The 14,640-nt window shown below is 43.2% G+C and overlaps 2 protein-coding genes across 2 annotated transcripts; both read left to right on the forward strand.

Annotated features, from left to right (window-relative positions):
• The first annotated feature begins 1,861 nt into the window (after window positions 1-1,861).
• LOC139535619 (transcriptional adapter 3) lies at window positions 1,862-7,776 on the forward strand. The gene is made up of 9 exons (XM_071335210.1): window positions 1,862-1,987; window positions 2,570-2,803; window positions 3,040-3,287; window positions 5,257-5,362; window positions 5,550-5,682; window positions 5,837-5,940; window positions 6,081-6,190; window positions 6,407-6,598; window positions 7,070-7,776. The coding sequence occupies exons 2-9, from the start codon at window positions 2,594-2,596 to the stop codon at window positions 7,260-7,262; spliced, it is 1,296 nt and encodes a 431-aa protein (XP_071191311.1). The 5' UTR covers window positions 1,862-1,987; window positions 2,570-2,593; the 3' UTR covers window positions 7,263-7,776.
• Window positions 7,777-8,572: 796 nt separating this feature from the next.
• Window positions 8,573-14,257, forward strand: hmces (5-hydroxymethylcytosine binding, ES cell specific). Its single transcript, XM_071335212.1, has 7 exons — window positions 8,573-8,761; window positions 12,119-12,333; window positions 12,481-12,624; window positions 12,749-12,940; window positions 13,201-13,355; window positions 13,469-13,658; window positions 13,880-14,257. The coding sequence occupies exons 2-7, from the start codon at window positions 12,145-12,147 to the stop codon at window positions 14,078-14,080; spliced, it is 1,071 nt and encodes a 356-aa protein (XP_071191313.1). The 5' UTR covers window positions 8,573-8,761; window positions 12,119-12,144; the 3' UTR covers window positions 14,081-14,257.
• Window positions 14,258-14,640: the final 383 nt, after the last annotated feature.

The raw sequence follows: 14,640 nt of genomic DNA on the forward strand, positions 1-14,640 counted from the left end.
TAAACCGGTGAGGGGGGGATCGAAAATGACATCTGGTGTGGGCTCAGTCTCTATAGCAGGCAGCTCCAGATGACCAGTCGCGGCTGAGGACATGACGTGTCCATGCCCGGTCTCAGTTGCAGCCATGCCGGGGCCGAAGAGGCAGAATACTCACACCCTGCAGTCAGTCGTAGTCGGTAACATTGCTGAGGCTGCTGAAGCGGCGTCCTTCTGCTGAACTCCATACGACTGTTTCATGTCCTCCACTGCAACCTGTCGGAGAGGGTTCCCCTGACCGGAGGAATCCCAGGATCTGGTTTGCTGTTTCAAGATGCAAGGAAGACATTGTATATTCTGCTCCAAACGAACCATACGTGCTTCCTGTTCTTCCTGAGTAATATCCCACAGGTGGAGAAGAGGGGCCATAGGGTTCATGCTGCACGGTCAGCAGGCGTAGGGCTCCCAATGGCTCCAGAGAGGAGGTATAATCCACATGGTTGTAGTCCACTGGATACCCCAGAGCCATACTCCACTGGACCGCAGGTGGGCAGTGTGGAAAGTATCTTGTGTGGTCTCTGTGGGCCGCCATACTGTAGTGGTGTCAGCAAAGTCACAAATCCGGCGAGACAATGAAAAGAGAGAAAACAGGGTCTATGTATTCTACTGGTTTGTGACTCACTGACACCGCCCCCGGTTAGAGGGGAATAAGGCAGTCCAAGAGTTGACACACACAGGGAACTTTATTTACACACACTGATGAAGATGTGCATGGGGATGTACATGACGATAGTTCTGTAAAGGTACAGAGACAGATAGATAATGAATATGCTATACAGGAGATACATATACTGCATAGGTATGTGCAGAGTGCAATAGAATGGGATAAACTATGCATTAAGGAATGCTAATGAATATAACTGGAGCACAGGACTGTATCTAATAACCATGTATTACATCCAATGATCATAGGGTTGTTGCAGTGACCGTATTACCGCCACACCAGCAGTCACAAATCATGACCGCATTCAGTTGTTCATGGTAATTCCATCCAAAACTGTGCAAATTAGTGGCGTGGATGTGTAGTCTAAGGCCCTCACTAATGGCTTGGTACTCAGCGCTCTATTGTCCTTCTAATCACTCTCTAAACACTTCATGATTGAATTTGAATAATCTGAATGATGAGGACTAATGGTGCGGGGCAGATCTGCTGGCTGCCTTTGGCCTGTATTTCTATTGTTTGAGCGGTCAATCGACCATTTTGTCAATATAATAGATAATCTTTGACAGAGCGTTTTCATTGGATTTCGGTCTGGTCGTCACTAGTTACCACCGCCACAAAGTCATAAACCCCGCCTTTTTCTAAAATGTCTCTTCTTAAAATCTGATTTTAAATCTAACCACACTGCTAACTTTATGACTAATCCTAACCTTAAATTATAACCAAACAGCAAATGTATGTTTTCATGAATTTTACTATAGCCAATTTTGACTTTGTGGCTGCGGTAACTAGTGGACACCTTTTGGTCGCTGCGACCATCTTTCTGAGCTCTAAACGTCTTTGGGCGCATCCATTTGTTGGGCCTCACTGTGTTAAATAAAATAAGAATTTAGGCCAAGTGATTTTTTTAAATAATAATTGTATTAAGAACTATTGTATTATTACACATAGAACTTCATAAACATGAGTGACAAATACAAATATTTAGATCCTTAATATTCGTTTGATTCCCATTACCGTAAATACACATCCCCAAATATGTTTTTTTTTTTTTAATATATGTTTATACCGGAGATACCATTCTACAATTTAGTGTATCTGACATTCTTTATTCTTTAATTGGTTATTAGTGAAACAAAAATATTAGTAACAATTGAAGATCATTTAACACTCAGAAAAACGATTTACAAGTTTTCAAAATTGAACACAAATCTCTGTTCCTGAATATTTTTACCCCCCTTCTTCCGTAGATGGTTCAGTCAATGATGGATGCCAGTCTACGGGTCAGAGGTAAGTTAAATATTGTTGTGTTAATATTCAAAATTAAGCCAATTTACATTAGATTTACATGGTGCATTTGTAATCAAACCACTGTCTTGTCCAGCTGCATTGGGGGTTCTGATTGATATTGTGAATGGTCAGTTTAGTTTCCCGACGCACCGGTCATTCAGCGCATACTGTGCTAAAGCCAGCAAGCTAGCTAACGTTCACGTTATCTTCAATGGAAATCACCCACGTTGTTCCCCGTTCTTGAAAACAATATGAGGAGCCTTTCCAGAGCAGTGGTCCAAGGCTGCTTTATGGACAGATTAGTTTTCTTCTAATCCTGCCACTCCTGGTTCTGAGGTTACCCACAGGATGTGCAGACTTTAGTTCCAGCGCAGTGCCACCCACCTGATTCAACCAGCCCTGACTTTAATAGTTGAATCAAGTGTGTGTGTGTGTGTGTGTGTGTGTGTGTGTGTGTGTGTGTGTGTGTGTGTGTGTGTGTGTGTGTGTGTGTGTGTGAGAGAGAGAGAGTTAATTGACTTTGTCTCATGATGTCTGTTAATTTTTGTATGACCAATGGTGCACTTGATCTCTCCCCCACAGACATAGCCCACTCTAACCATCAAGATGAGTGAGTTGAAGGACTGCCCGCCTCTAAAGTACTATGACTTTAAGCCAGTAGAGCATGTCAAGGTGTGCCCCCGCTACACTGCCGTGCTTGGGCGCTCAGAGGACGATGGCATCGGTATTGAGGAGCTGGACACACTGCAGCTGGAGCTGGAGACTCTCCTGTCCTCTGCTAGCCGCCGTCTCAGAGCTCTAGAAGAACAGAGGCAGGTAAGGCAGGAGTCAGTGAGCACATCTCAAATGTTGTCATTAAACAATTGAGCAGCTTTTATGTCATTGGACAGCCTGAGTTGCCTCACTCTACCTGCTGCTGCTACACCTCCATCTGTAATGTTGGACAGGCAAGATATTTTGCTGCCATAGTGTTTCTGGCACTACAAGTGATACTTGTGTCATCCTTATTTGATAATTACGTTTTTTTGGTGACTGGTACCTATTTTTCTCAGATCCTCACAGACTGGCAGGATAAGAAAGGGGACAAGCGCTTTTTGAAGCTGGGAAAGGACGCAGACCTCTCAGCCTCATCACGTCACAAACCGAAGAAGCAGAAACTCGATGGAAAGGGCAGTCACGGGCCTGGGCCTGGTCCTGGACGACCTAAATCCAAAAATCTGCAGCCCAAAGTCCAGGAGTACGAGTTAAGTGAGGATCCACAGGACATTCCCCGTAATCCTAAGAATGATGCCCCCAACAGGTCGGTGACAATCACATCTGACACAAACAGTGCTCTAAGGCAGTGTTTCACAACCCTGGTCCTCAAATATCCTCAACAGTAGACATTTTTGTTGTAGCCCTGGACAAACACAGCTCATTGAGGGCTGCTTCTTCTTCTTTAAAGTGTTATGGCAAACTACACCTATTGGTGTATTGCCGCCACCTACTGTTTTGGCTGTATGTCAGCCCAAATAATTAACAAAATAAAACTGAACAAAATAAACAAGACACAATGTACACCTTTATTCAGATTCAACTGCCAAAGCCCAACCCTACAGGCTCTGGGGCCTGAAAAGGAAGAGCATAGTTGGACAGTATTCTTTGCAACGTTTCAGCAGTGAAATCCTGGAACCCCAAAACCTTTCAGCCACAGTTTCTTGGACTTTTTGTTAATTTATGCAGTACAATTTAATCAAATGCCCGATAAACACCATACATCTACCTTCTTCACAATCAGCATATCAGTTTCCCTCAACTGTTGAACAACACTGAATCTCCACAGTCTGCGGAGCATCCACCGCTATATCTTCAGCTCCCTTCGCTCCTTCAACGATTTCACGTGCCTCCGTGTAGGAGACCTGCTGAATAGCCCTGACCCTTGTCACTTCATACTCCTTTACCCTAACCAGGCACTCCGGGGAATTTGGAAGATGGTTGCCATCACAATAACATCGTACACCCTCAGATTCTTCAACAACATTCCTTCGAGACACACTTGATACATGTCCATACCTTTCGCAATTCCAGCAAAACAACAGCTTGGACACAAAAGCTCTCACTGCATATCTAACATATACCATCTTCACATTTGAAGGGAGATCCTCTTCGTCAAACATTAATAATACTGAAAGGCTTTCTTCTTTAATCAGCCGGCGTGTTCCAACTACTCCTGGTATGCTCCTCGTAAGCCACAAGGCCCCCACATCCAATACGACGCCAGAGATGACAACTTTTAAAGGTGCTCTGCTACAAAAATCAAAACTCTCCACTTCATAAGTCGATAGTTTGTCGATTCTTAATGCCTTTTCCTTCTGCTCTTTCGACACAAAATAAATCAAAACAAAACCACTTCTGGTCCCTCTGACCGACTCCACCTTTCCCAATGCATCCCTTACCATCCTTGATACTTCAAACGGATCCCCGAAAAAAGCATCATTGTTAGTGAACCCTACTCCAACCAAAAACCTACACTCATGAACAACTTTAGTCCTTTTTTGTTCCAGTTTCCTTTATCGCGGTCTTCCACTCTTCAGCCAAACTGCAAGGATCCACTCTCCACCAATCTCACTCCCACTGGACCAAAATCATCCTTTACATCCTTGGAACGAGGCCCGAACTCAGCAGTCTCCACCACGGGTACTTCAGGTTCCATCTCCGAGCTACTAGAGCATATATCCCGTTTTAAACTTGTCGCCAACCTTCCCTACCACCCCGCTTCCCTCTACTCAACTCATTCTCAGCTGTCATCACTACACCTGCCACCGCAATTGATTCACCCTCACTCTTGTCGTGTTCAATTCCTTCTGTAGCTTTTCTAGAGGTTCTGTCCGATCCTCCATTCCATATTCACTCAGGACATATTTCACTTTTCTTCTCTTTCTCTTGTCCACCATCTTCTCCTTCAATCCTTCAGATGGTTTGTACAATCTCCCACTCCATATTTATTCATAATGTTTGTTTCTTCCTTTTTCCATTGTCTGCCATCTTCTTGAACCCATCGCCTTAAGATGTTTTTGGGAAACCGGCTCATTCATGGCTTGATGATTAGTTGACAAGTTGAATTAGGTGTGCTTGTCCAGGGTTACAATAAAAGTGTGTACTGTTGGTGGTACTTGAGGACCAGGGTTGGGAAACACTGCTCTAATGTCACTGACAGTGTTTGGCTGTGTTTGTTTTTCATTGTCCCACATGCAAGATTTTCCAGTGTATTTGTGTCCTGTGTTTTCCAGATTTTGGGCATCAGTAGAGCCATACTGTGCTGACATCACGAATGAAGAAATCCGGGTTCTGGAAGAACTCCTGAAGCCCCCGGATGATGAGGCTGAATACTACAAGGTACAATATTGAATCGTACCCCTTAATGCAATTAGCATAACATGACAAAACTTATAGTAGCTGGCCTCTCAGGTCCCAAGCACTACTAGCCTATCTGATAGAAGGTATTCTGTGACTCATCCTCTGTTACACATTGCCCCAAGGAGAGAACATAGATAAATAATATTGTATTGATTATATTGTGTAGATTCCGGCATTGGGGAAACACTACTCTCAGCGATGGGCTCAGGAGGATCTGCTGGAGGAACAGCGGGAAGGGGCTCGAGCCAACGACAAGAAGAAAAGCCTCATGGGACCACTGTCTGAACTAGACGCAAAAGGTGAGGGCACGCTAGGAGATGGGGATAACGACATACAGCATGTATTGAGTGGATGAGCCTTCACAAATGAGTAGTGTTTGTCTTCCTCTAGCATCAACACTGAAACAAATCATGTGTAATTATGTCTGACACAAGGGGGATTTTATTCTCTTAGATGTGGATGCCCTGCTAAAAAAGTCAGAGTCCCAGCACGACCCACCAGATGATGGTTGTCCCTTTGGTCCTCTTACACAGCGGCTCCTTCAGGCTCTTGTCGAGGTCGCATATTTCAGGCTTTGTTGTTTACGCATACAATTCTAAATGACTTAAACACATCCCTGCAAATAACTAGTTGATTTGAATACTTTATAATTAAACTGTAGAGCTAAAATTCTTTAAGTATTGTTTCTTTCTTGCAGGAGAATATCATATCACCTATGGAGGATTCTCCAATCCCTGACATATCTGGGAAGGATGGAGGGAACGAGGGGGCTGGGACCTCACCTCGCAGCCAGGGCAAAGCTTTTAGGTAAAGGCATATCCTCCATAAACTAACATCACCCCGTTATAAACTTGTAGATACACTCTACAGATACCCTGAAGGAAAATGCTAAATAGCAACAAAGGCTTTGTAGATTACACCAATATATTCCAATCACTGATTGCTTCTTCTGCGACTGTCACTTACCAATCAGTCAACTAGATCTATCTTTCCACTGACTTTCCCACTCTCCCTCTTTCCTAGTGTTCCTCACACGCGCTCTCTCGAGGCACGGATTAAGGAGGAGCTGATGTCTCAGGGGCTGCTGGATTCTGAGGAGCGACCCGGAGCAGGCGGAGACTCCGAGGATGAGGTGCTCGCTGAGCTCCACAAGAGACAGGCTGAACTCAAAGCCCTGAGTGCCCACAACAGATCCCGTAAGCAGGAGTTACTCCGGTGAGAGCACGAGAGAAAAGTGCAGGGGAGAAATGTAAAATGTACATGAGCAATAAGGTTGATTTAAGGTCCTAAAGAACTGTCTGATGACTTTGTTTAAGACACATGTCAAACTCATTCCACGGAGGGCCGAGTGTCTGCGGGTTTTCACTCCTCCCTTGGACTTGATTGATGAATTAAGGTCACAAATTAGTAAAGAACTCACCTCACCTGGTTGTCTAGGTCTCAATTGAAAGGAAAATACCCAAAACCAGCAGGCACTTTTGACACCCCTGGTTTAAGACCTAAAAGGAGGGATGTTCTTACGTTGATGATAATGAGTTGCACTTATAGAAGGCCCAGTTGCTTCACCTCATCCACATCACATGTGCAGTACCTGAACACTCATCAAAAACTAGTACTGGATTTGGCTATTATTCACAACACGCCTCATAGTTGACTCTAACCGTCCCTTCACCGTCCTCCTTACAGCCTGGCAAAGGAGGAGATGCGGAAGCAGGAGTTGCGGCAGAGGGTCCGGGTGTCTGATAATGAGGTCATGGAGGGCTTCCGTCGCATTATGGCTGCCAGGCAGAAGAAACGCACACCGACAAAGAAGGAGAAGGATCAGGCATGGAAAGCACTGAAGGAAAGAGACAGCATCCTCAAGCTGCTGGATGGGTAGAGGGGCAATCATTTAGGGTGGGTGTGGGAAGGGGTAGTTTCAGTCTGCCAATGAGTATATACTGTTGTATATGTGTGTGTCTGATCATATGCTTCCATGCTCTAGTGGCCATAAGCATTTTATCACGTTTTCTTACTCTATATAACTATCCAATGGAAGTACAGTGAATACCTGCAATGATGTAGCATGATTGTCATAGTTGTTGAAAATGGAGGCATGCATTTTTTTCTTTTGATAATTTGTGTATTCTTGTTTGAGTATGTTAACTAAACTTTCAGTGCACTGTATTCACTGTTTGAACATCCTCACCAGAGGAGCTTATGATGATTTCATGTGGTACTCTGTGTGCATTACTGGCATTTGTTTTCTGAGACTAACTAGTATTGTTTTCCACTGGCATTTTCCAAGTTCTGTTTTTGATTTTGTTTACATTTTATTTAACGTTTATAGTGTATCTCTAGTATGGAAAAACTAAAACGTAATGTGTGAAAAAATAAATATCAGGAAAAGGGTTGTGAGGGAATATCAATGTGATTTACTTTCACACTACATAACGTTGCAAAACGTTTAACCAACTCAACTGGTTGGGATGAAATGGAGAGAAGGTTGGAGAAGCAACAGCTGTGCTGGAATGCAAACAATATGAGTGTTGGTTCTGATGGTATGGAGTGGGAAGATGAGGGTCAAGTACCGGAATGGTCGGTAGTGGAAAGACAGAAGAGAGATCATGATACAGAAAGCAGTTGAGTGTATAGTAAAGAAGGCATATAGAGGATCAAGGTAGGAAGCAAGAGTAATGTGTTGGAATGGAAAGTGGTGATCTTGTTTGAGACCACAGGTCCTCATTTACACCCCACCTGACTAACCAATGCTGTAGAGAAAGAGGTGGGTGAAGTCAAATTAGCTTGGTTCATTGGAAATGGTAGATTGTTCATATTTTGTGGTAGCCAGGGTCAGCAAGAGAAGATTCTGAAAATGCTTAATTATTCATTGGAAGAATATTAAAAGCCATGTCCCAGGTGCTTATTCTAGGTTGAGGGGAGTCATCACTGGGGTCCCAATATATATGTCCATAGATTATATTAAAGAAAATGTGAAGGGAGGAAGAGTCATTGGGGCCAAAAGATTGATCAGTAGGAAAGAGGGTCAAATAAGTGAAAGTTTATCAGTGCTGCTGAGGTTAGAAGGTTTTGCCTGGAAAAGTAAAGATTCCTTAGTTAAATGTCAGATAATTTGTCCCATCCCCATTGCGGTGTATTAAATGCCAAATAATGGGACATGTAGCTGTACAATGTAAAAGAAGGAAAAGGAAAATATATGGGCAGATCATGATTGATCGTACATTCCATCACAGTAGGTAGCGATATGCACAACGTTTGTTTGCGTACCGCCACGATATCAGAAGAAGAATAACCATCTGAACGCGCCCTCTGACTTATGCTGCAGTGACTGGCAAGTCGAGACCAAGTCCAGTCCTAAACAACAGAAATTTCACAACGGTAAATCACCACTATGTAAATACTAATATTTGGTTCTCCCATTTTTATCGAAAGATTTGTCAGCTATCTGAAGTTGAACCGTGGCTTCCTAGGCAGTTAGCCGAAAATAAAGTTGCATGGTTGACTTGGTAGCTAGCAAGCTAAGCTAACAGAGCTAGTTCACGTTACTGGTAGATCGATATAGCTAGCTATTAGCTAATGCTTCTTGAGTCACCTTGGAAAATGTTTAGTTTGTCAGTTCCCATACCCAGTGGTTTCCAGAATATACAGAATGCTTGCCAGAAGATACCGAACCTACTGTTACACTTGTTTACACTGAGCTGCACTATCATTGGGGTCGGAACTAGCCAGCAGATCCAACCCACTTGCTTACAGCTGTACTAGGGTCTGACAGCGTTCCTGTGTAGATTAATGCCATATGTCCACCAGATACATGCATTTTGCCAAATGTCTAGCTCACATTTTCTGTACTTCATGACCTTTGCAAGGTTGCAGAACGGTTTGCAGCATAGAGAATACCATTTTTGTTCTGTTTGACCAAAGCTAATAATTAGAACAGATGAAAGTTATTCGCCTATTGACCTAATTGTTTCATAAAATGGCAGAGCTACCAACAGACTAGTGCGCACAATGGCATGTTACAACAATGAATCTAGTTTGTTTCTATTCTTTCCACTCATCTCTAGCAACATCAACAAATTGAACTGGTTGTTCCCATATAGAGTACTGATTTCAAATCACTAGCTTGCTCTGCGTGATGGCATGCTAAATTACGCACTGAAAAGTGCTGTGTGTATTAATTCTGTACTGCGTTCTGTTGGCTACCCAAGTATAGTAATGATGATTTGTCTGTGTCATTCTTACCAGAGATGACTTTCCAGTCATTCAGCTAGTATCTTCTCCTGTCTAACTACACAATTGTCATCATAATTTGGCCTCAGTATGGTGCAACCCCGCCATGGGACACTCATAATGAACTTCCATTTGTACCACTGTACGGTAATGCAACTCACGAGTTGAATTTTTTTTTATGCATGCGGTACACAGAACTATGGCATCCCAAATGTAGCATTGCAGACTGCTCCATTAACAATGAATAACTTCCGCCGGAGCGTGAAGAGTTTGATGTATCTGGTGGACATGAAGCTAAATAGGAATAACCCCCTTTTTTCCCAAAATTAGCCTAAAATGACATAAATCTAACTGCCTGTAGCGCAGACCCTGAAGCAAGGATATGCATATTCTTGGTACTATTTGAAAGGAAATACTTTGAAGTTTGTGGAAATGTAAATTAATATAGGAGAATATAACACAATAGATCTGGTAGAAGAAAATACAAATAATATATATATTTTTTCTTTCTACCACCATCTTTGAAATGCAACAGCAAGGTCTCAAATCTAGCCATCACCCTGGTTGTAATTCCGATGGTGTCCACAAGATGGCAGCAGTGTATGTGCAAAGTTTCAGACAGATAACTATGAGCAAACATTTAGTGTGAAGTCGCCCAGGTACATTTGGGCAAATCGTGAAGGAGACATTTACATTCACATTACATTTTTCTGCAAGAATATCGTCAAATCTGTATACTTGGACTTTGATTTAGCTTTTCCATTAGTAGCCATATTATAAGTTCAACATTTGCAAAACACCCAGTTTTCATAACTCTCCATATTTTAGAATTGTTGTCCAAAAGAAAAAGGCTTGCTGTCGCACAAGGTTAGCAGCAACATTTTGCAACATATACTGGGTTTCATACTCCCGTAAAACCCAGCTTATTGGCTATCTAGCTAGCTTTGTTTGACCCCGATTGGTGCTTATTTGACAAAGTGACAGTCAATCAAGTGAAGACCGCCTACGTCATCGGCGTGCCATGAAGGCGTCGCTCTCTGACCAAATGTGGTGTCCTATAGGATATACTACACTCCTAATGATATAGTGAAGTCTGGTTACATTCTAGGATCTCTGAGGAATAAATATGAATGTTATTTGACTGGTGAAATATGTTTAGGGTTAGGTTTTCACAGATTCCTTTCTCTGCAAAGAGAACGAGTGGAAATACAAAATCGATCGTGCTATATGGACCTTTTTTAGGATATGTAAAATTATTTTTATCTAACTAAACGACACTTCATGTTATCTCTGGGACCCTTTGGATGATAAATCAGAGCAAGATTTCAGAATGTAAGTACACATTTCACCTTCAGAGGTGAATTTATCAAACCTATCGTAGTGAAAGAGTGTTTTGTTGTTAGGAGCTCTCCTCAAACAATAGCATGGCATTTTTTTCCGCAGTAATAGCTACTGTAAATTGGACAGTGCAGTTATATTAACAAGAATTTAGGCTTTCAGCTGATATAAGACTTGTATGTACCGACATTTGTTGTTTCTCTAAAATCTGCGATCGTGACACACGGCGCTAAATGATTTACAACTGTCCCGTTGACGGGACGCCTATCCCTAAGATTTAAGACACTGTGGAACCTGCGCAAGATATGGCTTGGAAAACGTACCACAATCCAGGGGTAATAAATGTGTTGTACTATGAATTGTTACATTAACCCAACTGTTAAACCGAGAAGATTGAACGACTGCTGTTTTTTTTAGCAGTCGTTCAATCTTGCCTGTGTAACAGCTGTGTTAATAGTACAATTCGGAGTATAACACATTTATCATCCCTGGATTAAGGTACGTTTTCCGAGCCACATCTCGAGCCAGCTCTGCGGTGTCTTAACCTATAAATGAAGCCTGTCCGACCCTAGTGCATCTGTAAGCAAGCAGGTCGGATCTGCTGGCTAGGTTCAGAAAGCAATCATGGATACATTAAGACAGAGCCAGCACAAGATATTGGTTGGAAAACGTACCTGGGATGTCACTGTACTGTAAATTGTACCTCTATCCACACTGCTCTATCGAGATTGATATACTGCTAGTTTTCCTGGGAAACTGCCCATTCCGTCCTCATACTAGCTAGCAATAGCCACAGCAGCCATTATGGAATGTTGCGTTGAACAACAAAAAAACTGATTGGCTGACACTGCCATTCCATAATGGCTGCGGTGGCTACTGCTAGCTAGCATGTTTTCTGGAAAAATGAGCAGTTTTTAAATCTTCTCGATGTATCGTTGTGACTTGCCTAGTTAAATAAAATTGTGGAAATTGGTTAAATTTTGAGTATATCTCATCCCTGCATTGAGATACATTTTCTGACCCATATCTCGCACTGGCGAGATAATGTTACCATGATTGCGTTCCGACCCCAGTTCAGCTCAGTGTAAACAAGCGCATTGGTAGGGTCGGTATCTACTGGCAAACCCAATGCATGCATTTCATGACTGCATGTTGTTATTTCATCAGACTGTACTGGGACTACTGGGCTGAGGATGTGCGGGAGGACTGCATGCACCCTGGCGGCAGATGAAGTCAGCCGCGCCTCCCAGTACAGAGACCGAGGAGGGCAGCGTCGACAGCCAAGGTGGAAAGACGGAGATTCTGATAAGTACCGACCTTCCTACAACAAGAGCCCCCAGTCTTTGAGCCCAGTCTTGTTGTCCCAAAGACATTTTGTTAAGGTAAGTATAGTTGTGCAACTGAAGCAGATCAACTGATCCTGGCCAGGAGGGCTGGATGTTTCTTTTGGGGGGTGTCATTTGCGCCTTGCTTGGAGGAAAAGATTTGTGTATTAACCAGATGGTCCCCATCCAACCCTTTTCTCTCAGAATGCCCCAGTGGATGAATGTGTGCTGGCAGTGATGCGTTGGGGCCTGGTGCCTGCCTGGTTCAGGGAGAATGACCCAAACAAGATGCAGTATAGCACCAACAACTGTCGCAGTGAGAGCCTGCTAGAGAAGAAGTCCTACAAGGTGTGGAGTGAGTTTGATTAATCTCCACATGAAATGCACATAACTCATTGTCAACAGGGACAGCATGCATCCTCAAACGGTTTCCATGTGTATTAGTGAATGTTTGTGTACTACTTCATTTCAGGATCCGATGTTGAAAGGACAGCGCTGTGTCATCCTGGCTGATGGCTTTTATGAATGGAGGAGGCAGGAGAAAGACAAGCAGCCCTTCTTCATTTATTTCCCCCAGACTCAAGGACCTGTTCATGTGAAAACAGAGGACCAGGAGGATCCACAGACATGCAGTTCTGAGGAAGGCTCTGTAGACCAGAAAGAGGTGAGCTGCTGACACACATGGACCATGCATCACTGAGCAAACACACAACTGACAACATTCAGAGTAAGATGTTTGAGTCTGATTACACTGATGATATCCCCCATCCTCTTCCCCTTTTCCCCCCCTCAAAAACACTATTTTTGACTCCATTCAGACCCATTTGTGATCTTTCTCTGTTTTTAGTCTGCAGTACTTAAATAATGTGAGCATTGCCTTTTGACCATATATACCTTGCCTGTTTGTGTGTCTGACTTGTGTAGGAGGACAAAGGAGACCACGAGTGGAGAGGATGGCGGTTGCTGACCATTGCAGGACTGTTTGACTGCTGGACTCCCCCTAGTGGTGGAGATCCCCTCTACACCTACACTGTGATCACTGTCGATGCATCCCCTAATCTTCAAGGCATTCATGACCGGTAAGGGCCTCAGTCTCAAGCATTACTCTCTCTTTGAGTAAATTGAGTATGTTCTGTGTATATGAGAGTTTGTGTATGATATAGAATTACCAATGATTGTGATTGACATACAGGATGCCAGCGATTCTCGATGGAGAGGAGGAGGTCAGAAGATGGCTGGATTTTGGTGAGGTCAAGTCATTAGATGCCCTTAAATTGCTTCAGTCCAAAAATACACTGACCTTTCACCCTGTCTCCTCATTTGTCAACAACTCTCGAAACAACTCCCCTGAGTGCCTGCAGCCAGTGGATCCTCAAGCTAAGGTACAACAGCTTGACCTCACTACGTACCCATATTTGAGATGTCTGATGATGTTCCAATCATTGAATATCTCATGATCATTAGAAAGGTGGTCCCAGACTGAACACTTCACATATTTACTCAAAATCTAGATTTAAAACCTGAAGAGAAAATCTATAATTGGCTCTATCTAATACTACTTGTTCCTCCCTGCCTCCACTTACCCCCTCATCACCTTCCCCAGGAGCCCAAGCCTTCAGCCAGCAGTAAGATGATGATGGGCTGGCTGAAGAGCAGCACGCACCCCAAGAGGAAAGAGTCAGACACTGGGGAAGTCAAACAGGAGGGGCACACAAGAGAGACCAGGCCTGAGAAGCAGCTGAAGACTGCAGGGCCTCTCCAACAGTGGCTGCAGGGAGCCAATAAGAAACCCAGGACCAACTGAGTGGGACAGAAACATTGACTGACTGAAGAGAAAGGGAACAGATTGAAAAATGTAGACCTCATTGTCTTGATATTGCGGTGTGTTGATTGATGTGGAAGAGAGGAAATGGTTTCTGATTATTGTTATATCTGTCTGGTATTGGTTAAAGATAGTTATTAAACATTTTTCAGATTTTGATGGTTCTGTCATGTGTCCGCCTTTGAAAGTGACCAATTTTGACATTTCTGTACGAGCAGTAGACCGAAGAATAGAAATACAGTGCCCCCATGCAAAACTAAAACTGTCAAATGTATTCCCAAGACTATACTATTGATTATATACTGAACAAAACTATAAACCCAACATGCAACAATTTCAAAGATTCTACTGAGTTACAGTTCATAGGAGGAAATCAGTCAATTTAAATAAATTCATTAGGTGCTAATCTATGGATTTCACATGACTGGGCAGGAGCACAGCCCTGGATGGGCCTGGGAAGGTGTAGGTCCACCCAATCAGAAGGAGTATTTCCCCACAAAAGGGATTTATTACAGACAGAAATACTCTTCAGCACCCCCCCT

The sequence above is a fragment of the Salvelinus alpinus genome, chromosome 12 (genome assembly GCF_045679555.1).
Source record: "Salvelinus alpinus chromosome 12, SLU_Salpinus.1, whole genome shotgun sequence".
Classification (NCBI taxonomy): Eukaryota; Metazoa; Chordata; class Actinopteri; order Salmoniformes; family Salmonidae; genus Salvelinus; species Salvelinus alpinus.